The sequence below is a fragment of the Nerophis ophidion genome, linkage group LG18 (genome assembly GCF_033978795.1).
Source record: "Nerophis ophidion isolate RoL-2023_Sa linkage group LG18, RoL_Noph_v1.0, whole genome shotgun sequence".
Lineage (NCBI taxonomy): Eukaryota > Metazoa > Chordata > Actinopteri > Syngnathiformes > Syngnathidae > Nerophis > Nerophis ophidion.
In genome coordinates this window covers 31,073,163-31,099,370 of record NC_084628.1, presented here as the reverse complement: position 1 = coordinate 31,099,370, position 26,208 = coordinate 31,073,163, and the positions used below count along the sequence as shown (strand labels likewise).

The 26,208-nt window shown below is 34.2% G+C and overlaps 1 protein-coding gene across 2 annotated transcripts in view; it reads right to left on the bottom strand.

Annotated features, from left to right (window-relative positions):
* Nucleotides 1-26,208, bottom strand: part of yap1 (Yes1 associated transcriptional regulator) — an 88,170-nt gene that overhangs the window by 17,276 nt on the left and 44,686 nt on the right. The window contains exons 4-5 of one of the 2 annotated variants that reach the window (XM_061877977.1): nucleotides 23,486-23,599; nucleotides 1,002-1,156 (exon numbers count right to left, since the gene is read on the bottom strand). In XM_061877977.1, coding sequence (XP_061733961.1) covers nucleotides 1,002-1,156; nucleotides 23,486-23,599 — 269 coding nt within the window. The remainder of the gene's footprint in view (nucleotides 1-1,001; nucleotides 1,157-23,485; nucleotides 23,600-26,208) is intronic. The other variant, XM_061877978.1, reaches the window with a different exon arrangement.

Sequence of the window (26,208 nt, the reverse complement as noted above, 5' to 3'; positions counted from 1 at the left end):
TAGTAATATTTATGTGTTTGTGTAGGAATATTTATGTGTTTGTGTAGTAAAATGTGTGTATACGTATATGTCGGTGTAGTAATATTTATGTATCTGTGTAGTAATATGTATGTGTTTGTGTAGTAATATGTGTGTATATGTATGTGTGGGTGTAGTAATATTTATGTGTCTGCGTAGGAAGATTTATGTGTTTGTGTAGTAAAATGTGTGTATATGTATATGTCGGTGTAGTAATATTTATGTATCTGTGTAGTAATATGTATGTGTTTGTGTAGTAATATGTGTGTATATGTATGTGTCGGTGTTGTAATATTTATGTGTCTGTGTAGTAATGTGTCTGTACATGAATGTGTCTGTGTAGTAATACAGTATTTCTGTGTCTGTGTAGTAAAATGTGTGTATATGTATGTGTCGCTGTAGTAATATTTATGTGTCTGTGTAGTAATATGTATGTGTTTGTGTAGTAATATGTGTGTATATGTATGTGTCAGTGTAGTAATATTTATGTGTGTGTGTAGTAATGTGTCTGTACATGAATGTGTCTGTGTAGTAATACACTATTTATGTGTTTGTGTAGTAAAATGTGTGTATATGTATGTGTCGGTGTAGTAATATTTGTGTCTGTGTAGTAATATGTATGTGTTTGTGTAGTAATATGTGTGTATATGTATGTGTCGGTGTAGTAATATTTATGTGTCGGTGTAGTAATATTTGTGTCTGTGTAGTAATATGTATGTGTCTTTGTAGTAATATGTATGTGTTTGTGTAGTAATATGTGTGTATATGTATGTGTCTGAGTAGTAATATTTGTGTCTGCGTAGTAATATGTATGTGTCTGTGTAGTAATATTTATGTGTTTGTGTAGCAATATGCGTTTGTCTGTGTAGTAATATGTGTGTATATGTAGGTATATATGTATATACTGAATGGGTGCTTGTGTGTGTGTGTATGTGTGTGTGTGTGTGTGTGTGTGTGCTACCCATGTTTGCCCAGATGCTAACCTGAGGTCTCTGCCTCAGCAGCTCCTGCTTCAGTCTCAGCCTCTCCTTGTCTATCTTCTGCAGCCTCATCTGGTTGACCCCGCTGAGGATGCTGGGGGGCAGCTGGCCGCCCGCCTTCACTGGTGCACTCTGGGAGATCCTCTGCTGGTTCAGGGCTGGAGACCAAAGACACACAGAGACCACATGAGTACCTCTTCTCTTCTGTTCTTTATCTTTACACAAAGTCACATGACTGCCTATTATTAAGGACTTACAGCAAATAATGTGTATTTATTTGACATGATAGCATGCTAGCTATTAGCATTGTTAGCATTTACATGTTTGTTGGGATTCCCCCACATCTATAACGGACAGTTAGCGCTTTAGTATTTAAGCAACCTTCTTGCTAGGTGATAGCTTAAGCATGTCAGCATTTCGCAAAATCGCATTGACAGTCAGCATGATGTAAACCGGGAAGACGCCGCAAAAACTAGCAGTTTCAATAGGTATTGAATATGATAATGATAGAATTGAATTACTTCTTAAAGCCAAATCAAAACAACCTTCCCTAGTCATGGCGCAAAAAATAGAAAAAGCAACCAACACAAAAAGTCAACACACATAACACAACCTGCCCACTGAGCTTTGTGGGTTTTATGAAAAATGACTACGCAGAATAAAAATGTTTAAATTACACCAATTTAAATCAATCAATATGCATGGTGGGAAAAATGTGAAACCCTCTTTCCACACTTCTCCATGTTTAGTATTGTTGAGTAGTTGTGGTGGCTTTTTCTGCATTTGGAGAAGTTAGCATGCTAGTTTTCATGATGTGGGGAAGTTCATGTTCAAAATAAACTAAGAAAACAAAAAAGAAAGAAAGAATGAAAGTTTTCATGATGTTGAGACTTTAGCTTGCTAGTTTTCATAATGGGCAGAAGTTAGCGTGCTAGTTTTTATGATGTGAAGTTAGCATGGTAGTTTTCATGATGTGAAGTTAGCATGGTAGTTTTTGTGATGTGAAGTTAGCATGCTAGTTTTCATGATGGGAAGTTAGCATGGTAGTTTTTATGATGTGGAGAAGTTAGCGTGCTAGTTTTCATGATGTGGAGAAGTTAGCGTGTTAGTTTTCATGATAAGAAGTTAGCATGCTAGTTTTCATGATGGGAAGTTAGCATGTTAGTTTTCATGATGTGAAGTTAGCATGCTAGTTTTCATGATGTGGTGAAGTTAGCATGCTAGTTTTCATGACGTGAAGTTAGCATGCTAGTTTTCATGATGTGAAGAAGTTAACATGCCCGTTTTCATGATGTGGAGAAGTTAGCATGCTAGTTTTCATTATGTGGAAAAGTTAGCGTGCTACTTTTCATGATGTGGAGAAGTTAGCGTGCTAGTTTTCATGATGTGGAGACATTAGCATGCTAGTTTTCATGATGTGGAAAAGTTAGCGTGCTACTTTTCATGATGTGGAGAAGTTAGCATGCTAGTTTTCATTATGTGGGGACGTTAGTGTGCTAGTTGTCATGATGTGGAGAAGTTAGCGTGCTAGTTTTCATGTTGTGGAGAAGTTAGCGTGATAGTTTTCACGAAGTGGAGAAGTTAGCATGGTAGTTTTCATGATGTGGAGAAGTAAGCGTGCTAGTTTTCATGATGTGGAGTAGTTAGCGTGCTAGTTTTCATGTTGTGGAGAAGTTAGATGATAGTTTTCATTATGTGGAGACGTTAGTGTTCTAGTTTTCATGATGTGGAGAAGTTAGCGTGCTAGTTTTCATGTTGTGGAGAAGTTAGCGTGATAGTTTTCACGAAGTGGAGAAGTTAGCATGGTAGTTTTCATGATGTGGAGAAGTAAGCGTGCAAGTTTTCATGATGTGGAGTAGTTAGCGTGCTAGTTTTCATGTTGTGGAGAAGTTAGATGATGGTTTTCATTATGTGGAGACGTTAGTGTTCTAGTTTTCATGATGTGGAGAAGTTAGCGTGCTAGTTTTCATATTGTGGAGAAGTTAGCGTGATAGTTTTCACGAAGTGGAGAAGTTTGCATGGTAGTTTTCATGATGTAGAGAAGTAAGCGTGCTAGTTTTCATGACGTGGAGTAGTTAGCGTGCTAGTTTTCATGTTGTGGAGAAGTTAGATGATAGTTTTCATTATGTGGGGACGTTAGTGTTCTAGTTTTCATGATGTGGAGAAGTTAGCGTGTTAGTTTTCATGTTGTGGAGAAGTTAGCGTGATAGTTTTCACGAAGTGGAGAAGTTAGCGTGGTAGTTTTCATGATGTGGAGAAGTTAGCGTGCTAGTTTTCATGTTGTGGAGAAGTTAGTATGCTAGTTTTCATGATGTAGAGAAGTTAGCGTGCTAGTTTTCATGTCGTGGAGAAGTTAGATGATAATTTTCATTATGTGGGGACGTTAGTGTGCTAGTTTTCATGATGTGGAGAATTTAGCGAGCTAGTTTTCATGTTGTGGAGAAGTTAGCGTGATAGTTTTCACGAAGTGGAGAAGTTAGCATGGTAGTTTTCATGATGTGGAGAAGTTAGCGTGCTAGTTTTCATGTCGTGGAGAAGTTAGTATGCTAGTTTTCATGATGTGGAGAAGTTAGCATGCTAGTTTCGTGCTGTAATAACCTGCAGTCATGTAAAGCTGGCTGCTGTGTTTATGAGTTTCACTCCAGTTTGTGGAGGTCGAAAGTCTGTGTGTGCGTGTGTGCGTGCGTGTGTGTGTAACACAACAGGACTTACAAGTTGACAAGCAGAGCAGGTTGTGTCGCATACAAAAAGTGTCAGTGAGACTTTTGTCTGGGCCGTCCCCAACAAGACCAGGTTCCTGCAAGACCTGATCACCTCCCACACAAAGACCTGATCACCTCCCACACAAAGACCTGATCACCTCCCACACGCACGTTGCTGATCTTTCATTCTGACTTTTGTTCCCGCCTAAACACGTCACGTTATCTCCCTCCCCCAGGACACTTGATTAGGCACACATTACTGTGTGATATCAAACATCACATCAGAGATTAGGAGTCAAAAACTCATCACTTTTCAACTGGACCACAATTTGTAGTTGTAGCCATTCCTTGTCAATTACAACAAATTATAACTCTATTTATTTAATGCATTATGTTATTAAAAATACTATTAAAAATGTGTTCACTTTGAAAAGAGAATTGTTTGGAATCAAAAATCGATTCTGATTTGAATCGTTACCCCCGAGAATCACAGTCCTAATAAAAATGCATTGTACTTTTATAAAAAAAAACTTTTTATACTTTTTACATTGCATTTTTTTGTAATTATCCAATATATTTTGAATTCTCATTTTAGTTAATTTTGGACCAAGACAAAAAGCTTTTATGTGTAAATAAATGTATATCATTTAATATAGTGTAAATAAATTTATATAATTGTATATAGTGTAAATAAACATATATAATATTTTATACTTTAAATAAACTTATATAGTTTTATATAGTTTAAATAAACGTATACAATTAGATATATTGTAAATAATATTTGTAATTGTATATAGTGTCCATTAATTTATATAATTGTAATATAGTGTAAATAAACTTAAAAAATCAAACATAGTTTAAATAACGTATACATAATATATATATATATATATATATATATATATATATATATATATATATAGTTTTAAAAAGTGTAAATAAACTTATATAATTGTATATAGCGTAAAAAAAAAAGATATATTTGTATAGAGTAAAACCAGAATCGGAATAAGAATAAAAATAAAAATAGATAGTTTTATATAGTGTAAAATAAACTTATACAATTTGCTATAGTGTAAATATTATTGTAATTTTATAAAGTGTACATAACCTTATATAATTTTATATATTGTAAATATATGTATATAATTGTACATAGTGTAAATAAGTAAATAAACTTTTATAAATCGTATATAGTTTGAATAAACTTAGAAAGTTTTATGTAGTGTAAAAAACGTATATAGTTTTATGTAGTCTAAATAAACATACATAGTTTTATATAGTGTAGATCAAGTTATATATTTTTATACAGTGTAAATAAACGTATACAATTTTATATAGTGTAAATAAACTTAGAACAATTGTATATAGTTTGAATAAACTTATAAAGTTTTATGTAGTGTAAAAAAACGTGTATAGTTTTATGTAGTCTAAATAAACATAGTTTTAAATAGTGTAAATAAAGTTGTATAATTGTATATAGTGTAAATAAACTTATATAATCATATATAGTGTAAAAAAAACTTATATAGATTTATATAGTCTAAATAAACCTATATAGTGTTATACAGTGTAAATAAACTTATACAAGTTTAAATAAACTTATAAAATACTATATAGTTTAGATAAACGTATATAATCATATATAGTTTAAATAAACTTATATAGTTTTATATAGTGTAAATAAACTTATACAATTTTATATAGTGTAAATAAACTTATATAAAAGTATACAGTGTAAATAAACTTATATAATAATATATAGTTTAAATAAACCTATATACTTTTATATTGTGTAAATACACGTATATAATAGTATATAGTGTAAATAAACTTATATAGTTTTATAAAGTCTAAATAAACTTATATAGTTTTATATAGTGTAAATCAGGGGTCACCAACGCGGTGCCCGCGGGCACCAGGTAGCCCGCAAGGACCAGATGAGTCGCCCACTGGCCTGTTCTAAAAATAGCTCAAATAGCAGCACTTACCAGTGAGCTGCCTCTATTTTTTAAATTGTATTTATTTACTAGCAAGCTGGTCTCGCTTTGCTTGACATTTTTAATTTTAAGAAAGACAAAACTCAAGTAGAATTTGAAAATCCAGGAAAATATTTTAAAGACTTGGTCTTCACTTTTTTAAATAAGTTCATTTATTATTTTTACTTTGCTTCTTAAAACTTTCAGAAAGACAATTTTAGAGAAAAAATACAACCTTGAAAATAATTTTTGGATTTTTAAACACATATACCTTTTTACCTTTTAAATTCCTTCCTCTTCTTTCCTGACAATTTAAATCAATGTTCAAGTAAATTATTTTTTTTTTATTGTAAAGAATAATAAATACATTTTAATTTTATTCTTCATTTTAGTTTCTGTTTTTTCAACGAATAATATTTGTGAAATATTTATTCAAACTTATTGTGGTTAAAATTCAAAAAAATAGTTTTGGCAAATCTAGAATATCTGTAAATTCAAATTTAAATCTTATTTCTAAGTCTTTTGAATTTCTTTTAAAATTTTTGTTCTGGAAAATCTAGAAGAAATAATGATTTGTCTCTGTTAGAAATATAGCTTGGTCCAATTTGTTATATATTCTAACAAAGTGCAGATTGGATTTTAACCTATTTAAAACATGTCATCAAATATCTAAAATTAATCGTAATCAGGAAAAATTACTAATGATGTTCCATAAATTCTTCTTTTAATTTTTTCGAAAAGATTCAAATTAGCTAGTTTTTCTCTTCATATTTTTCGGTTGAATTTAGAATTTTAAAGAGTAGAAATTGAAGATAAACTATGTTTCAAAATTCAATTTTCATTTTTTTCGTGTTTTCTCCTCTTTTAACCCGTTCAATTAAGTGTTTTTTTCATCATTTATTCTCTACAAAAAACCTCCCGTAAAAGGAAAAAAAATGTACGACGGAATAACAGATAGAAATACCCATTTTTTTATTTATATACATTTTTTTAGGTAAATTGAGCAAATTGGCTACTTCTGGCAATTTATTTAAGTGTGTATCAAACTGGTAGCCCTTCGCATTAATCAGTACCCAAGAAGTAGCTCTTGGTTTCAAAAAGGTTGGTGACCCCTGGTGTAAATAAACGATTACAATTTTATATAGTGTAAATAGTTGTATAGTTTTTTAAAGTGTAAATAAACATACATAATTATATATAGTAGAACGAATTGTATAGTTTTATGTACTGTAAATAAACTTATACTTATACAACTTATATGTTATTGCTTGGCACTCAGTATCAAGGGTGGGGAATTGGGGGTTAAATCACCAAAAAGTATTCCCGGGCGCGGTTTACCGCTGCTGCTCACTGCTCCCCCCACCTCCCAGGGGGTGATCAAGGGTGATGGGTCAAATGCAGAGAATCATTTTGCCACACCTGGTGTGTGTGTGACAATATGGTCCTTTAACTTTAACTTATATAATTGTATATAGTGTAAATAAACGTATATAATTGTATATAGTGTAACAATAAGAACCCAATCTGATTGTGAAGCTTGACTGGCAAATAGTGGTTGCTAATATTATGTTTACAACAATTAATATCTGTGATTGTTGTTGCATAAATGTGTGCTAGCACGATGAGTTGTTGTTGTTGTTGTTGTTGTGGGGCGTTGGTTGCTAATGGAGATGAGTTGTGTGCATGCCAAACAGGTCACATGTTTTCCCACAACAGTTGCAAGTAAGAGTAAATGTGTGTTCCCGACCAAAACAAAGCCCCATTTTCCTGCTCCCCTCCCCCGCTCGCCACCTACCAACCACGTGTTTGCACTGAACGCTCCCTGGGAAGATGGGGGTCATCGCCAATAACAAGCAACATGGCCGCCTCCCACACACTGCGGGCCTTTTGTGGACGGATCCCTCCGCCCCCCAGTCACATGACACATTTGGAGGGGCGGGGCATTATGTTTTTTGAATTAATTTGACACTTTATATAAATATATACATTTATCCATCATCCATTCAAGTCAACAATCCATTCTGAATCGATTCGTCACCCCAAGAATCGTAACAGGATCGTTAGCTGCATCACTAAAATCAACACATCGTAAATGCCGAACATTTTTCCTACGCTTTGTAACCCGCGGCTTATAAAACGGTGCCACTAATTTATGGATTTTTTTTCCGCTGACGGCCACAAGGCGAATACATTTCATCAAACACATGCACGCACACTTAAATGGTTATTGTTTGTGCTATGGCGCCATCTTTTGGAAAACTTTGCTCACTGCAATGCCTACTAGAGGTTCATGCTGTTTAAAGCTTTAAACCAGAGGGGAACGTGCCGTTCCGTCTTCTAGCTGTCCGTAGCGATTCTACTCGTATGGGTTCTTTATTCATCACTCCAAGCGACATTTGTAAGTTTTACAATAAAACTAAAACTATGCCTTCTTACGAAAGTTTTACAATATAACTAAAACTATGACTTCTTACTAAAGTTTTACAATCTAACTATAACTGCCTTCCTAATAAAGTTTTGGAATATAACTAAAACTATGCCTTCTTACTAAAGTTTTAGAATATAACCAAAACTATGCCTTCTTACTAAAGTTTTAGAATATAACTAAATCTACGCCTTCTTACTAAAGTTGTACAATATAACTAAAACTATGCCTTCTTACTAAAGTTTTACAATATAACTAAAATTACGCCTTCTTACTAAAGTTTTCCGATATAACTAAAACTGACTTCTTACTAAAGTTTTACAATACAACCAAACTATGCCTTCTTACTAAAGTTTTACGATATAACTAAAACTATGACTTCTTACTAAAGTTTTACAATATAACTATAACTATGCCTTCTTACTAAAGTTTTACAATATAACTACAACTACGCCTTCTTACTAAAGTTTTACATATAACTAAAACTAAGCCTTTTTACTAAAGTTTTACAATATAACTAAAACTATGCCTGCTTACTAAAGTTTTACAATATAAATAAAACTATGCCTTCTTACTAAAGTTTCACAATATAACTAAAACTACGCCTTCATACTAAAGCCTCCCACGTGTGACGTCTGTCGGAGTGTTTTTATGCATAAAGTTTTACAATATAACTATAACTATGCCTTTTTACTAAAGTTTTACAATATAACTACAACTACGCCTTCTTACTAAAGTTTTACATATAACTAAAACTAAGCCTTTTTACTAAAGTTTTACAATATAACTAAAACTATGCCTTCTTACTAAAGTTTCACAATATAACTAAAACTACGCCTTCATACTAAAGCCTCCCACGTGTGACGTCTGTCGGAGTGTTTTTATGCATAAAGTTTTACAATATAACTATAACTATGCCTTTTTACTAAAGTTTTACAATATAACTACAACTACGCCTTCTTACTAAAGTTTTACAATATAACTAAAACTAAGCCTTTTTACTAAAGTTTTACAATATAACTAAAACTATGCCTGCTTACCAAAGTTTTACAATATAACTAAAACTATGCCTTCTTACTTAAGTTTTACAATACAACTAAAACTATGCATTCTTACTAAAGTTTTACAATATAACTAAAACTAGCCCTTCTGACTAAAGTTTTACAATATAACTAAAACTATGCCTTCTTACTGAAGTTTTACAATATAACTAAAGCAATGCATTCTTACTAAAGTTTTACAATATAGCTAAAACTATGCCTTCTTACTAAAGTTTTACAACATAACTAAAACTATGCCTTCTTACTAAAGTTTCACAATATAACTAAAACTATGCCTTCTTACTAAAGTTTCATTATATAACTAAAACTACGCCTTCTTACTAAAGCCTCCCACGTGTGACGTCTGTCGGAGTGTATTTATGCATATTTGTACGTGCTTTCGTAGTGTAATCAAGCTATCGTTGTTAGCACGAGCTAATATGCTAACAGGTTTATTAGTGTCTGTGTTAGCATTTCTAGCTTACATTCTTTTTTGTAATCAAGCTAGCGTTGTTAGCATTTGCTGACGTCTTTTATATATGCCAGGTAATATTATTATATATATGAGCTAATATGTATTTACAACATACAGCTCATAGTCCGGTGTAGCTATTTTTTTTTTTTGGGGGGGGGGTGTCCTATATTTTATGAGCGGGGCTTGTATTCCGGAGCATGATCATTATGTTTCTTTTCAACCAGTATTCAATTCAAATAAAACTAATTGAACCATTTATGCATACATAAGTATATATTTTAATTAATTGTGTCTATAGTTTCAGTCAATATTACTCTTATTTTGTGCTACATGATACAAAGTAGGAATCATTCGTTATCAACCAAGAATTTGACTAGTTAGAGCATTAAAAATGTATTTATGAGCTTCTAATTGCAGTTTTGATAGAGGTGATGAGAGCCCTTTGAACATGAACCAACCCCTGCATAGGCACTTTGTTCCATTCTAGCCATGCTGCTTGAGGCTGAGCCAATCACAGGCCACGATACTTAATAGGTTATACGACTGCAGTATTATTATTTTACATCATCAGGCCATTGTTACGCTTGGAAATGTTTCATTTAGGATAAAATGGGTGAAATATAGATATTAAATATGATTACGGAGCAAGCAGACATATTGTTATAGTTCCGCACCTTTCTCTTACGATTAATACGAGACAGCTCGGCCAGCAACCCCCCACGTATGTCATACCCTCAGAAAGGTCTCACTCACGCCTACGGCGGTACTTTACGTTGGGAACATTTCGTGTTACCATGGCGACGCTATTCACGGATTTTAAAAAAAAAGGCCAATTTAATGGGTACATACCCTTATAATGGACGATTGCAAAAAGACAAGATTACCTCCTCTTGTAGCTCAGCATTGCTTTCACGTAGCAATACACCTTACAGTCATATAACTTGGTATGGGAAACATGATAACTGTTAGCATGTTTACGTTAGCATGCTAACATAAAGTGCTAGCTTTTTGAGATAAATTTGCAACCATTTACCGTAGAGTCATATAACTTGGTATGCGACACTAGTTAACTGCTCGCATGCTAATGTTAGCATGCTAGCATACTAACTTAAACATGCTCACTTTTTTGATAACTTTACATTTTTTTTCCTCTAACTAGACAGACATACAACTTAAGAGTCAGATAACTAGGTATGTGACACATGCAAACTGTTAGCATGCTAACAGTAAAGTGCTAGCTTTTTGAGGTAATTTTGTAACTATTTACCCTAGAGTCATATAACTTGGTATGTGACACTAGTCAACTGCACACACGCTAATATTGGCATGCTAGCATACTAACTTTAACATGCTAACTTTATGTTGTTTTCTCTAATTAGACAGCCATACTTGGTATTGGACACATGCTTAACTGTTAACTTTTTTGGGCTTATTTTTCACTTTTTTGTCTACTTCTGCAACCATACACCTTACAGCCATAATACTTGGTATGTGACACATGCTAACTGATAGCATGCTAATGTTAGCATGCTAGTTTACTAACTTTAACGTGCTCACTTTTATGCTAACTCTACATTTTTTCTCTGTAACTAGACAGCCATATAGCTTACAGTCATATAACTTGGTATGTGACACTAGTTAACTGCTCGCATGCTAATGTTGGCATGCTACCATACTAACTTTAACATGCTAACTTTTTGCTAAATTTACGTTGTTTTCTCTTAATAGACAGCCATACTTGGTATGTGACACATGCTTAACGATTGACTTTTTTTGGCTTATTTTTCACTTTTTTCTCTACTTCTGCAGCCATACACCTTACAGCCATATTACTTGGTATGTGACACATGCTAACTGATAGCATTTTAATGTTAGCATGCTAGCATACTAACATGCTCACTTTTTTGCTAACTTTACATTTTTTTCCTCTGACTAGACAGACATACGACTTACATTCAGATAACTTGGTATGTGACACATGTTAAGTGTTAGCATTTTTACGTTAGCATTTTAACAGTAAAGTGCTAGTTTTTTTAGTTAATTTTGTAACTATTTACCCTAGAGTCATATAACCTGGTATGTGACACTAGTTAACTGCTCGCATGCTAATGTTGGCATGCTAGCATACTAACTTTCACATGCTAACTTTTTGCTAACTTTACGTTGTTTTCTCCAATTAGACAGCCATACTTGGTATGTGACGCATGCTTAACGGTTAACTTTTTTTTGCCTTATTTTTCACTTTTTTCTTAACTTCTGCAGCCATATTACTTGGTATGTGACATATGCTAACTGATAGCATTTTAATGTTAGCATGCTGGCATATTAACATGCTCACTTATTTGCTAACTTTACGTTTTTTTCCCTCTAACTACACAGACATACAACTTACAGTCAGATAACTTGGTATGTGACACATGCTAACTGTTAGCATGTTTATGTTAGAATGCTAACAGTAAAGTGCTAGCTTTTTTAGGTAATTTTGCAACCATTTCCCCCAGAGTCATATAACTTGGTATGGGACACTAGTTAACTGCTCACATGCTAATGTTAGCATGATAGCATAACATGCTAACTTTTTCCTAACTTTACGTTGTTTCCTCCAATTAGACAGCCATACTTGGTATGTGACACATGCTTAACGGTTAACTTTTTTTGGCTTATTTGTCATTTTTTTCTCTACTTCTGCAGCCATACACCTTACAGCCATATTACCTGCTATGTGACACATGCTAACTGCTCGCACGCTAATGTAAGCATGCCAGCATACTAACTTTAACATGCTAACTTTTTGCTAACTTTACGTTGATTTCTTTAATTAGATAGCCATACTTGGTATGTGACACATGCTAACTGATAGCATGCTAGTTATATTGCTAGCATGCTAAAATTAACATCAAACTTTTTGAGCAAAATATGCAACTGTTTACCCAAGAGTCATTTGACTTGGTACATGGCACTTGTTAACTGGTAGCATGCAAACGTGCTAGCAAGCTAACTTTTTTCATGTCATGGAATAACATTGGAATAACGCAGCTTCTGCTAGACCAAACAGTCAAGTGGGCGCTAACAATGAGGAACATGGACGCTGGGTCTGAGGAGGAGATAGTAGACCAAGGACAGGTTCATTTCACGGCCAGCCTGATAGCGCACACAAGGAGGCGGAGTGTGTGTGTGTGTGTGTGTGTGTGTGTGTGTGTGTGGGTGTGTAGCATACATGAGGGCGGCTGGAGGTGCTGGTCTGAGGGAGGAGATAAGAAACTAAGTTAATGCCGTCTGCCTTTTGTCTTCTTCACGCTCGCTTATCAGACCATCATGCTACACACACACACACACACACACACACACACACACACACACACACACACACACACACACACACACACACACACACACACACACACACACACTGTATTACATTTAAAGTAGTTCAGGTTAGGAAACTTCAAATGTTAATAAGATGGTCTCCTGATGAGACACTTTTTTAGGTAAAACAATATGTCATTTTATAAAATGTTAAAGTAAAATAATAATAAATAATAATTCTTTCACTTTCATTGTTTTGTTGGATTGATAAAAAAAAAAAAGTTTTAAAAAAAGAATAGATTTTTTAAAAAATGAGAATCAATTTTTCCCACACCCCTAATATATATACATACTGTATATAGAAATTGAGTAAAGATGTAAAGATGTATGTAGTTGATCAATATTTGAGTAAAGATGGATGTAGTGGATCAATATTAGAGTAAAGATGGATGTAGCTGATCAACATTTGAGTAAAGATGGATGTAGTTGATCAATATTTGAGTAAAGATGGATGTAGTTGATCAACATTTGAGTAAAGATGGATGTAGTTGATAAATATTTGAGTAAAGGTGGATGTAGTTGATCAATGTTTGAGTAAAGATGGATGTCGTTGATCAATATTTGAGTAAAGATGGATGTAGTGGATCAATATTTGAGTAAAGATGGATGTAGTTGATCAACATTTGAGTAAAGATGGATGTCGTTGATCACTGTTTGAGTAAAGATGGATGTAGTTGATAAATATTTGAGTAAAGGTGGATGTAGTTGATCAATGTTTGAGTAAAGATGGATGTCGTTGATCAATATTTGAGTAAAGATGGATGTAGTGGATCAATATTTGAGTAAAGATGGATGTAGTTGATCAACATTTGAGTAAAGATGGATGTAGTTGATCAATATTTGAGTAAAGATGGATGTAGTTGATCAACATTTGAGTAAAGATGGATTTAGTTGATCAATGTTTGAGTAAAGATGGATGTAGTTGATAAATATTTGAGTAAAGGTGGATGTAGTTGATCAATGTTTGAGTAAAGATGGATGTCGTTGATCAATATTTGAGTAAAGATGGATGTAGTGGATCAATATTTGAGTAAAGATGGATGTAGTTGATCAACATTTGAGTAAAGATGGATGTAGTTGATCAATATTTGAGTAAAGATGGATGTAGTTTATCAATGTTTGAGTAAAGATGGATGTAGTTGATAAATATTTGAGTAAAGGTGGATGTAGCTGATCAATGTTTGAGTAAAGATGGATGTCGTTGATCAATATTTGAGTAAAGATGGATGTAGTGGATCAATATTTGAGTAAAGATGGATGTAGTTGATCAACATTTGAGTAAAGATGGATGTCGTTGATCAATGTTTGAGTAAAGATGGATGTAGTTGATAAATATTTGAGTAAAGGTGGATGTAGTTGATCAATGTTTGAGTAAAGATGGATGTCGTTGATCAATATTTGAGTAAAGATGGATGTAGTGGATCAATATTTGAGTAAAGATGGATGTAGTTGATCAACATTTGAGTAAAGATGGATGTAGTTGATCAATATTTGAGTAAAGATGGATGTAGTTGATCAACATTTGAGTAAAGATGGATTTAGTTGATCAATGTTTGAGTAAAGATGGATGTAGTTGATAAATATTTGAGTAAAGGTGGATGTAGTTGATCAATGTTTGAGTAAAGATGGATGTCGTTGATCAATATTTGAGTAAAGATGGATGTAGTGGATCAATATTTGAGTAAAGATGGATGTAGTTGATCAACATTTGAGTAAAAATGGATGTAGTTGATCAATATTTGAGTAAAGATGGATGTAGTTGATCAATGTTTGAGTAAAGATGGATGTAGTTGATAAATATTTGAGTAAAGGTGGATGTAGCTGATCAATGTTTGAGTAAAGATGGATGTAGTTGATCAATGTTTGAGTAAAGATGGATGTAGTTGATCAATATTTGAGTAAAGATGGATGTAGTTGATTAATATTTGAGTAAAGATGGATGTCGTTGATCAATGTTTGAGTAAAGATGGATACAGTTGATCAATATTTGAGTAAAGAAGGATGTTGTTGATCAATATTTGAGTAAATATGGATACCGTTGATCAATGTTTGAGTAAAGATGGATGTAGTTAATGAATGTTTGAGTAAATATGGATGTAGTTGATCAACGTTTGAGTAAAGATGGATGTAGTTGATCAATGTTTGAGTAAATATGGATGTAGTGGATCAAAATTTGAGTAAAGATGGATGTAGTTGATCAATGTTTGAGTAAAGATGGATGTAACTGATCAATATTTGAGTAAAGATGGATGTAGTGGATCAATATTTGAGTAAAGATGGATGTTGTTGATCAATATTTGCGTAAAGATGGATGTCGTTGATCAATATTTCAGTAAAAATGGATGTAGTTGATCAATATTTGAGTAAAGATGGATATAGTTGATCAATGTTTGAGTAAAGATGGATGTAGTTGATCAACGTTTGAGTAAAGATGGATGTAGTTGATCAACGTTTGAGTATAGATGGGTGTAGTGGATCAATATTTGAGTATAGATGGGTGTAGTGGATCAATATTTGAGTAAAAATGGATGTAGTTGATCAATATTTGAGTAAAGATGGATGTAGTTGATCAATATTTGAGTAAAGATGGATGTAGTTGATCAACGTTTGAGTAAAGGTGGATGTAGTTGATCAATGTTTGAGTAAAGATGGGTTTAGTGGATCAATATTTGAGTAAAGATGGATGTAGTTGATCAATATTTGAGTAAAGATGGATGTAGTTGATCAATGTTTGAGTAAAAATGGATGTAGTTTATCAATATTTGAGAAAAGATGGATGTAGTTGATCAATATTAGAGTAAAGATGGATATAATTGATCAATATTTGAGTAAAGATGGATGTAGTTGATCAATGTTTGAGTAACGATGGATGTAGTTTATCAATATTTGAGTAAAGATGGATATAGTTGAGTTATATTTGAGTAAAAATGGATGTGGTTGAGCAATATTTGAGTAAAGATGGATGTAGTTATCAATATTTGAGTAAAGATGGATGTAGTTGATCAATATTTGAGTAACAATGGATGTAGTGGATCATCATTTGAGTACAGATGGATGTAGTTGATCAATATTTGAGTAAAGATGGATGTAGTTGATTAATATTTGAGTAAAGATGGATGTCGTTGATCAATGTTTGAGTAAAGATGGATGTATTTGATCAATATTTGAGTGAAGGTGGATGTATTTGATCAATATGAGTACAGATGGATGTAGTTGATCAACGCTTGAGTAAAGATGGATGTAGTTGATCAATGTTTGAGTAAAGATGGATGTAGTGGATCAAATTTTGAGTAAAGATGGATGTAGTTGATCAATGTTTGAGTAAAGATGCATGTAGTTGATCAATATTTGAGTAAAGATGGATGTAGTGGATCAATATTTGAGTAAAGGTGGATGTTGTTGATCAATATTTGCGTAAAGATGGATGTTGTTGATCAATATTTCAGTAAAAATGGATGTAGTTTATCAATATTTGAGTAAAGATGGATGTAGTGGATCAATGTTTGAGTAAAGATGGATGTAGTTGATCAATATTTGAGTAACAATGGATGTAGTGGATCATCATTTGAGTAAAGATGGATGTAGTTGATCAATATTTGTGTAAAGATGGATGTAGTTGATTAATATTTGAGTAAAGATGGATGTCGTTGATCAATGTTTGAGTAAAGATGGATGTAGTTGATCAATATTTGAGTGAAGGTGGATGTATTTGATCAATATGAGTACAGATGGATGTAGTTGATCAACGTTTGAGTAAAGATGGATGTAGTTGATCAACGTTTGAGTAAAGATGGATGTAGTGGATCAAAATTTGAGTAAAGATGGATGTAGTTGATCAATGTTTGCGTAAAGATGGATGTAGTTGATCAATATTTGAGTAAAGATGGATGTAGTGGATCAATATTTGAGTAAAGATGGATGTTGTTGATCAATATTTGCGTAAAGATGGATGTCGTTGATCAATATTTCAGTGAAAATGGATATAGTTGATCAATATTTGAGTAAAAATGGATGTAGTTGATCAATGTTTGAGTAAAGATGGATGTAGTTGATCAACGTTTGAGTTAAGATGGATGTAGTTGATCAATGTTTGAGTAAAGATGGATGTAGTTGATCAATATTTGAGTAAAGATGGATGTAGTGGATCAATATTTGAGTAAAGATGGATGTAATGGATCAATATTTGAGTAAACATGGATGTTGTTGATCAATATTTGCGTAAAGATGGATGTCGTTGATCAATATTTCAGTAAAAATGGATGTAGTTGATCAATATTTGAGTAAAGATGGATGTAGTGGATCAATATTTGAGTAAAGATGGATGTAGTTGATCAATATTTGAATAAAGATGGATGTAGTTGATTAATATTTGAGTAAAGATGGATGTAGTGGATCAATGTTTGAGTAAAGATGGATGCAGTTGATTAATATTTGAGTAAAGGTGGATGTAGTTGATCAATATTTGAGTAACAATGGATGCAGTGGATCATCATTTCAGTAAAGATGGATGTAGTTTATCAATATTTGAGTAAAGATGGATGTAGTTGATTAATATTTGAGTAAAGATGGATGTCGTTGATAAATGTTTGAGTAAAGATGGATGTAGTTGATCAATATTTGAGTAAAGATGGATGTAGTTGATCAACGTTTGAGTAAAGATGGATGTAGTTGATCCATTTTTGAGTAACAATGGATGTAGTGGATCAATATTTGAGTAAAGATGGATGTAGTGGATCAATATTTGAGTAAAGATGGATGTTGTTGATCAATATTTGCGTAGAGATGGATGTCGTTGATCAATATTTCAGTAAAAATGGATGTAGTTGATCAATATTTGAGTACAGATGGATGTAGTTGATCAATATTTGAGTGAAGATGGATATAGTTGATCAATATTTGAGTAAAAATGGATGTAGTTGATCAATGTTTGAGTAAAGATGGATGTAGTTGATCAACGTTTGAGTAAAGATGGATGTAGTTGATCAATGTTTGAGTAAAGATGGGTGTAGTGGATCAATATTTGAGTAAAGATGGATGTAGTTGATCAATGTTTGAGTAAAGATGGATGTAGTGGATCAATATTTGAGTAAAGATGGATGTTGTTGATCAAGATTTGCGTAAAGATGGATGTCGTTGATCAATATTTGAGTAAAGATGGATGTAGAGGATCAATGTTTGAGTAAAGATGGATGTAGTTGATTAATATTTGAGTAAAGATGGATGTAGTTGATCAATATTTGAGTAACAATGGATGTAGTGGATCATCATTTGAGTAAAGATGGATGTAGTTGATCAATATTTGAGTAAAGATGGATGTAGTTGATTAACATTTGAGTAAAGATGGATGTCGTTGATCAATGTTTGAGTAAAGATGGATGTAGTTGATCAATATTTGAGTGAAGGTGGATGTATTTGATCAATATGAGTACAGATGGATGTAGTTGATCAACGTTTGAGTAAAGATGGATGTAGTTGATCAATTTTTGAGTAAAGATGGATGTAGTGGATCAAATTTTGAGTAAAGATGGATGTAGTTGATCAATGTTTGAGTAAAGATGGATGTAGTTGATCAATATTTGAGTAAAGATGGATGTAGTGGATCAATATTTGAGTAAAGATGGATGTTGTTGATCAATATTTGCGTAAAGATGGATGTTGTTGATCAATATTTGAGTAAAGATGGATGTAGTTGATCAACGTTTGAGTAAAGATGGATGTAATTGATCAATGTTTGAGTAAAGGTGGATGTAGTTGATCAATATTTGAGTAAAGATGGAAGTAGTTATCAATGTTTGAGTAAAGATGGATGTAGTTGATCAATATTTGAATAACAATGGATGTAGTGGAACATCATTTGAGTAAAGATGGATGTAGTTGATTAATATTTGAGTAAAGATGGATGTCGTTGATCAATGTTTGAGTAAAGATGGATACAGTTGATCAATATTTGAGTAACAATGGATGTAGTGGAACATCATTTGAGTAAAGATGGATATAATTGATCAATATTTGAGTAAAGATGGATATAGTTGATCAATGTTTGAGTAAAGATGGATGTAGTTGATCAATATTTGAGTAAAGTTGGATATAGTTGATTAATATTTGAGTAAAGATGGATGTCGTTGATCAATGTTTGAGTAAAGATGGATGTAGTTGATCAATGTTTGAGTAAAGATGGATCTCGTTGATCAATGTTTGAGTAAAGATGGATCTCCTTGATCAACATTACAGGAAAGATGGATGAAGTTGATGAATATGTCCTTGCCAAGACTAAGTTAGTCCCCACAGAAAGAATCCAGAGAGAGTTAGAGGATGACATCACGGAGAAGCGGCACATCATGTGACACGTAGGCGCTGACAAAGAACTAAAACACCACATGCTTATCCTCTCACTTTTACTTTCTTCCCTAAACCCCGCCTCCTAGCCCCGCCCTCTCTCAGGCTGGACTTGTTGGAGAGGAAAAAGTCTGCAAGAGATTAGCAATAAAAAGATGGCACGCACTCAAAGCCTGTCTGCGGCCGCAACACACACACACACACACACACACACACACACACACACACACACACACACACACACACACACACACACACACACACACGCGCACACACACACACACACACACACACACACACACACACACACACACACACACACACACACACACAACTGGATGTGATGGGATGCCAAGGAACCGGATGGGAGACAAAATGTTGACGAGTACTTCCTGAGTACCAAGTACTACAAACTAGGCAGTCCTGACAAATATTATCAATTTCAGGCTGTATAATGAGTGAATGATATCAAATCAATACATAAAAGTCAAATATTTGACACACATTCATAGGTGACCCACAGTAAAACAACAACCAAAAGCAAGTAAAAAAAGTACATGACTACTAAACAACAGAAACAACAACCAAGACCAAGTAAACAAGTACACAATTACTAAACAACAGAAACAACAACCAAGTACACAATTACTAAACAACAGAAACAAAAACAAAGACCAAGTGAACAAGTACACAACTACTAAACCACAAAAACATCCAAGACCAATATATATATATATGCATATATATATATATATATATATATATATATATATATATATATATATATATATATATATACATATCAATATATATATATATATATATATATATACATATATATATACATATATATATATATATATATATATATATGTATATATATATATGTATATATCAATATCAATCAATCAATCAATGTTTACTTATATAGCCCTAAATCACTAGTGTCTCAAAGGGCTGCACAAACCACCACGACATCCTCGGTAGGCCCACATAAGGGCATATATATATATATATACATACATATATATATATATATATATATATATACATATATATATATATATATATATATATACATATATATATATATATATATACATATATGTATATATATATATACATATATATATATATATATACATATATATATATATATATATATATATGTATATATATATGTATATATATATATATATATATATATATATATATATATATATATATATATATATATATGCATATATGTATATTAGGGGTGTGCGAAAAAATTGATTTGGATTTGAATCGCGATACTCACGTTGTGCGATTCAAAATCGATTCTCATTTTTTAAAAATGTATTTAAAAAAAAAAATTTTTTTTTATAAATCCAACAAAACAGTAGCAATACCATCCATCCATCCATCCATTTCCTACGGCTTATTCCCTATTTGGGTCGCGGGGGGCGCTGGCGCCTATCTCAGCTACAATCATAACAATGCAATCCAATTCCAAAACCAAACCTGACCCAGCAACACTCAGAACTGCAATCAACAGAGCAATTGAGAGAAGACACGAACACGACACAGAACAAACCAAAAGTAGTGAAACAAAAATGAATATTATCAACAACAGTATCAATATTAGTTATAATTTCAGCATAGCAGTCATTAAAAATCCCTCATTAACATTATCATTAGACATTTATAAAAAGAAAAAAAGAACAATAGTGTCACAGTGGCTTACACTTGCATCGCACCTCATAAGCTTAACAACACACTTTGTCCAATATTTTCACAAAGATAAAATAAATCATATTTTTGGTTCGTATAATATTTATAACAAATTTACATTATTGCAATCAGTTGATAAAACATTGTCCTTTATAATTATAAAAGCTTTTTACAACAATCTACTACTCTGCTTGCCTGTCAGCAGACTGGGGTAGATCCTGCTGAAATCCTATGTATTGAATGAATACAGACTCCTTTTAAATCGGGAAAAAATCGTTTTTGAAACGAGAATCGTGTTGAATTGAAAAAAAAATCGATTTTAAATTGAATCGTGACCCCAAGAATCGATATTTAATCGAATCGTGGGACACCCAAAGATTCGCAGCCCTAATATATATATATGTATATATAGATGTGTATGGGTATACACACATATATACATACATATATATGTATGTATATATGTGTGTGTATGTATACATATGTAAGTATGTATGTATGAATATGAACGTATACTATATAGGTGTGTACTGTATGTGTACATGTATGTACATATGTGTGTAGGTACAGTATACGTATATATATATATATATTTATTTATATTTATATATATATATATGTATGTATGTATATATATATATCCATACACATACACATATATGTATACATATACTATACCGCATTTCCTTGAATTTCCACCGGGGCGCAAATTAATTTAAAACCTCTTCTCACTCCTGTGCTTACCAAAGGCATGCGGTAAAAGTAAGCATGCGCTAATTATTTTAAAACCTCTTCTCACTCCAGCACTTACCAAAGGTATGCGGTAAAAATTTGAGTGTGATGTAAGCTAGGACCTTAAATCCTACTGAATAGCTCTTAATCTTCTCCCCTTTATGCAATTTCAAATTAACGGTATTGAAATCGGCCTCCTCCATTTTGAAAATGATGACGGGGGAAGTGTCACTCGTGACGTCACGAGTTTGACCAGGCGGTAATACTAAGCATGCGCTAATTATTTTGGGAAGCGAGTTTGACCCGGCAGTAATTCAAGGCAGGCGCATACTATATGCCCTGCGGCAATTCAATATACAGTGTATATGTGTAAATATACTCATATAAACATATATATGTACACGTATATATGTGTATATATTCATATACATATACATACACATATGTGTATGTTTATATATATATGTGTATACATATGTATATATATATATATGTGTATATATATATACATATATATATACATACACATTTATGTATATATATATATCCATCTATCTATCTATCTATCTATCTATCTATCTATCTATCTATCTATCTATCTATCTATCTATCTATCTATCTATCTATCTATCTATCTATCTATCTATCGCTAATAGTAGTCTGTAGTCTGACGTTAATGCTTTTCACTCATCACTGTAAGATGTGCACACGTAGATACACATGCGCACAGGTGGCACGTGCACATACACAAAGAAAGTTCACAAGAAGCCACTAAAAAATTTGCATTGTTATTGTGATAAAATATACATGCAGTAATAGTTAAGATAATAACTAATATCTCATCATGCCCAGTGTGTGCGTGTGTGTGTGCGTGCGCGTGTGTGTTTGTGTGTGCGCACTGACAATCCAGTCTGTCGTGTTCACCTCGGCACAAACCTTATATTTATTTATTTGTACGCACCAATGACCAAGGATCTTATCTCCTGCTCGTAGTTTCATTCAGAGACAATGACTAAATGTCAACACTTCACTTGGTTAAACAAGTGAAGTGTGTGTGTGTGTGTTCTTGTTTTTTATACCCTTCTTGAGACATCAGGAAGTAAAAGTAGCGTCCATATGAGGAGGTGTGAACAAGTGAGGACATAAATCATGGTCCCAATATGGAAAACTCTTGCATCTCACTTGCACCCCTGGTGGTGAAATCTATCAAAACGAGGGTGGTCCCAAAAAGTAGAGATTTTTTTCTAATTGACTGTGTGTCGCTTTTAAAAGTGCTCCCCCTCTGGTCAACATATGTAATAACAAGTGTGTGTCAGAAATTGAAAAGGGCCCCCTTAGGCCAAAATTAATTACAAAAATCTAAATAAATATGATATAGAGACATTCTGTAATAACTTGAAGTAAATAATGAAGATTAAAAACAATTCCAAAAAAAGCTTACCTTTTTATATTTGCATAAAATGTATATGTTATTAATGTTGTAAATACACATCTTTATATATCTCGAAAGGGTGGCCCTAAAGAGGTCCCCAGAAGTTCAGAAGTACAATAATGTGTGTGTTAGCATTAATGGCCACCTCAGCTGTCGATTGAGCACCAAAATGGTCGACAGAGTGGTGAGGTAGTTTAAGCAAGCAGACGTAAACGTGCTCTGCCGAGCCGTTTCTACGGCAACAGCCTTGTTTTTGTTGACAGTGAGACTGAGCGGCAACGCACCGAAACGCGGGTCGAGTCGTGGGTCCAGCCAGGAAGTGGTTTTGTTCTTGTGGTTGATGTAGTAGACCTCACCCTCGGACGTAATGGCTTGTTCCCAGCTTTCAGGGAGAGGACCTGAGGAGGACAGTGACAGGCTGTGACTCTCTCATGCTTGCTATGATAGGCGCTGATCTACACTTAGCATCGACGAGCTGGCACGGCTGGTTGGAGCCCAGCTTATGTTGACTCACGTCGACATAAGATCGGGTGATGATTATTGGTGTCCGCTTCCACTTTTTTCTTGGGTAATGGCCGATACGATACTGATCTGATGCGATATCAGCAGGAATCATACATAGGTGTATTATCTAATTATGTGGGATGTTAGAAATGAGTCAAACAGAACAATGGTAGTGATAAAAAAAAAAACTAACTTATTTATTATTATTATATTAAGCAGTAAGTGGAAAGATGCGGACATATTTGTTACTGTATACTTTCTAATACTGCCTCAGGTACTTTGTATGTGTAAGTAATATGTAACTATAATTATTTGATACTTGTTTATATTGACAAATGTCACCGTTTATTTTTCAATGATTATTACCTGCGCTAGCTTGTGTGCTATGGTGTGCTAAGCTGTTGTGTAGCTGCTAGATCCTAGAAGCCCATTTAGCATGGCATGTTTGCCTTTTGTAAATGGCTTTGATCAAATAGAAGAAAAGCATGAAGCTAAAGGGGAACATTATCACCAGACCTATGTAAGCGTCAATATATACCTTGATGTTGCAGAAAAGGGACCATATTATTTTTTAACCGATTTCCGAACTCTAAATGGGTGAATTTTGGCGAATTAAACGCCTTTCTATTTATCGCTCTCGGAGCGATGACGTCAGAACGTGACGTCACCTAGGTAGTCAACGCCATTTTCTCCACCACATTACACTCAGCAAGTCAAATCAGCTCTGTTATTTTTCCGTTCTTTCTACTGTTTTGCGGTACCTTGCCTCGTCCGTGTGTTGTCGGAGGGTGTAACAGATGCATCGATTAGCACGGCATGCTAACATGCTATTTAGGCGAGCTGTATGTACATATTGCATCGTTATGCCTCATTTGTAGCTATATTTGCATCCAGCCTTTCCCTCCATCCACATTTAATGCCAAACAAACACTTACCAATCGACGGATTTAAGTTGCTCCAGTGTCAAAAAATGCGAAAGTCCCTCGTTTGGTTTTTACCGGCGATGCTACGACAGAGATGGCACAGAAATTGCAAGAATGTCTGGATATCCTGCGACACTCAAAGCAGATGCATTCCCAACGATAAAGACAACTAAATCACAAAGGTGAGTTTTGTTGATGTTATTGACTTATGTGCTAATCAGACATATTTGGTCGAGGCATGACTGCCAGCTAATCGATGCTTACATGCTATTTAGGCTAGTTGTATGTACATTTGTAGCTGTATTTGCATCCAGCGTTTCCTTCCACCCATATTTAATGCCAAACAAACACTTCCCAATTGACGGATTTAAGTTGATCCAGTGTCATAAGATGCGAAACTTCCAATCGTTGGTCTGCACATTTTACCGGCGATGCTAAGGCAAACATGGCCGAATTGTGTCAATAGCTATTCGCTCAATAGCTTCAGTTTCTTCTTCAATTTCGTTTTCGCTATCTGCCTCCGTACTCCAACCATCCGTGTCAATACATGCGTAATCTGTTGAATCGCTTAAGCCGCTAAAATCTGAGTCTGAATCCGAGCTAATGTTGCTGTATCTTGCTGTGCTATCCACCATCCGTTTGTATTCGCATCGCTATGTGACGTCACAGGGAAATGGACAGTGGCTTCGCAGATAGCGAAAATCAGGCACTTTAAAGCTCTTTTTTAGGGGTATTCCAGGACGGGTATAATTTTTTAAAAAAACTTTGAAAAATAAAATCAGCCACGGTCAACTGATTTTTATTGGTTTTAACCCTTCTGAAATTGTGATAATGTTCCCGTTTAAGCAGTAAGTGGAAAGATGCGGACACGTTTGTAACTGGATACGTACTAATACTGCCTTGTGTAAGTAATATGTAACTATAATTATTTGATACTTGTGTATATTGACTAATGTCCATACAGCCATCCATCCATCTTCTTCCGCTTATCCGAAGTCGGGTCGCGGGGGTAGCAGCCTAAGCAGGGAAGCCCAGACTTCCCTCTCCCCAGCCACTTCGTCTAGCTCTTCCCGGGGGATCCCGAGGCGTTCCCAGGCCAGCCGGGAGACATAGTCTTCCCAACGTGTCCTGGGTCTTTCCCTTCGCCTCTTACCAGTCGGACGTGCCCTAAACACCTCCCTAGGGAGGCGTTCGGGTGGCATCCGGACCAGATGCCTGAACCACCTCATCTGGCTCCTCTCGATGTGGAGGAGCAGCGGCTTTACTTTGAGCTCCTCCTGGATGGCAGAGCTTCTCACCCTATCTCTAAGGGAGAGCCCCGCCACGCGGCGGAGGAAACTAATTTCGGCCGCTTGTACCCTTGATCTTACCCGTGAGCTTGTCCTTTCGGTCATGACCCAAAGCTCATGACCATAGGTGAGGATGGGAACGTAGATCGACCGGTAAATTGAGAGCTTTGCCTTCCGGCTCAGCTCTTTCTTCACCACAACGGATCGATACAGCGTCCGCATTACTGAATACGCCGCACCGATCTGCCTGTCGATATCGCGATCCACTCTTCCTTCACTCGTGAACAAGAC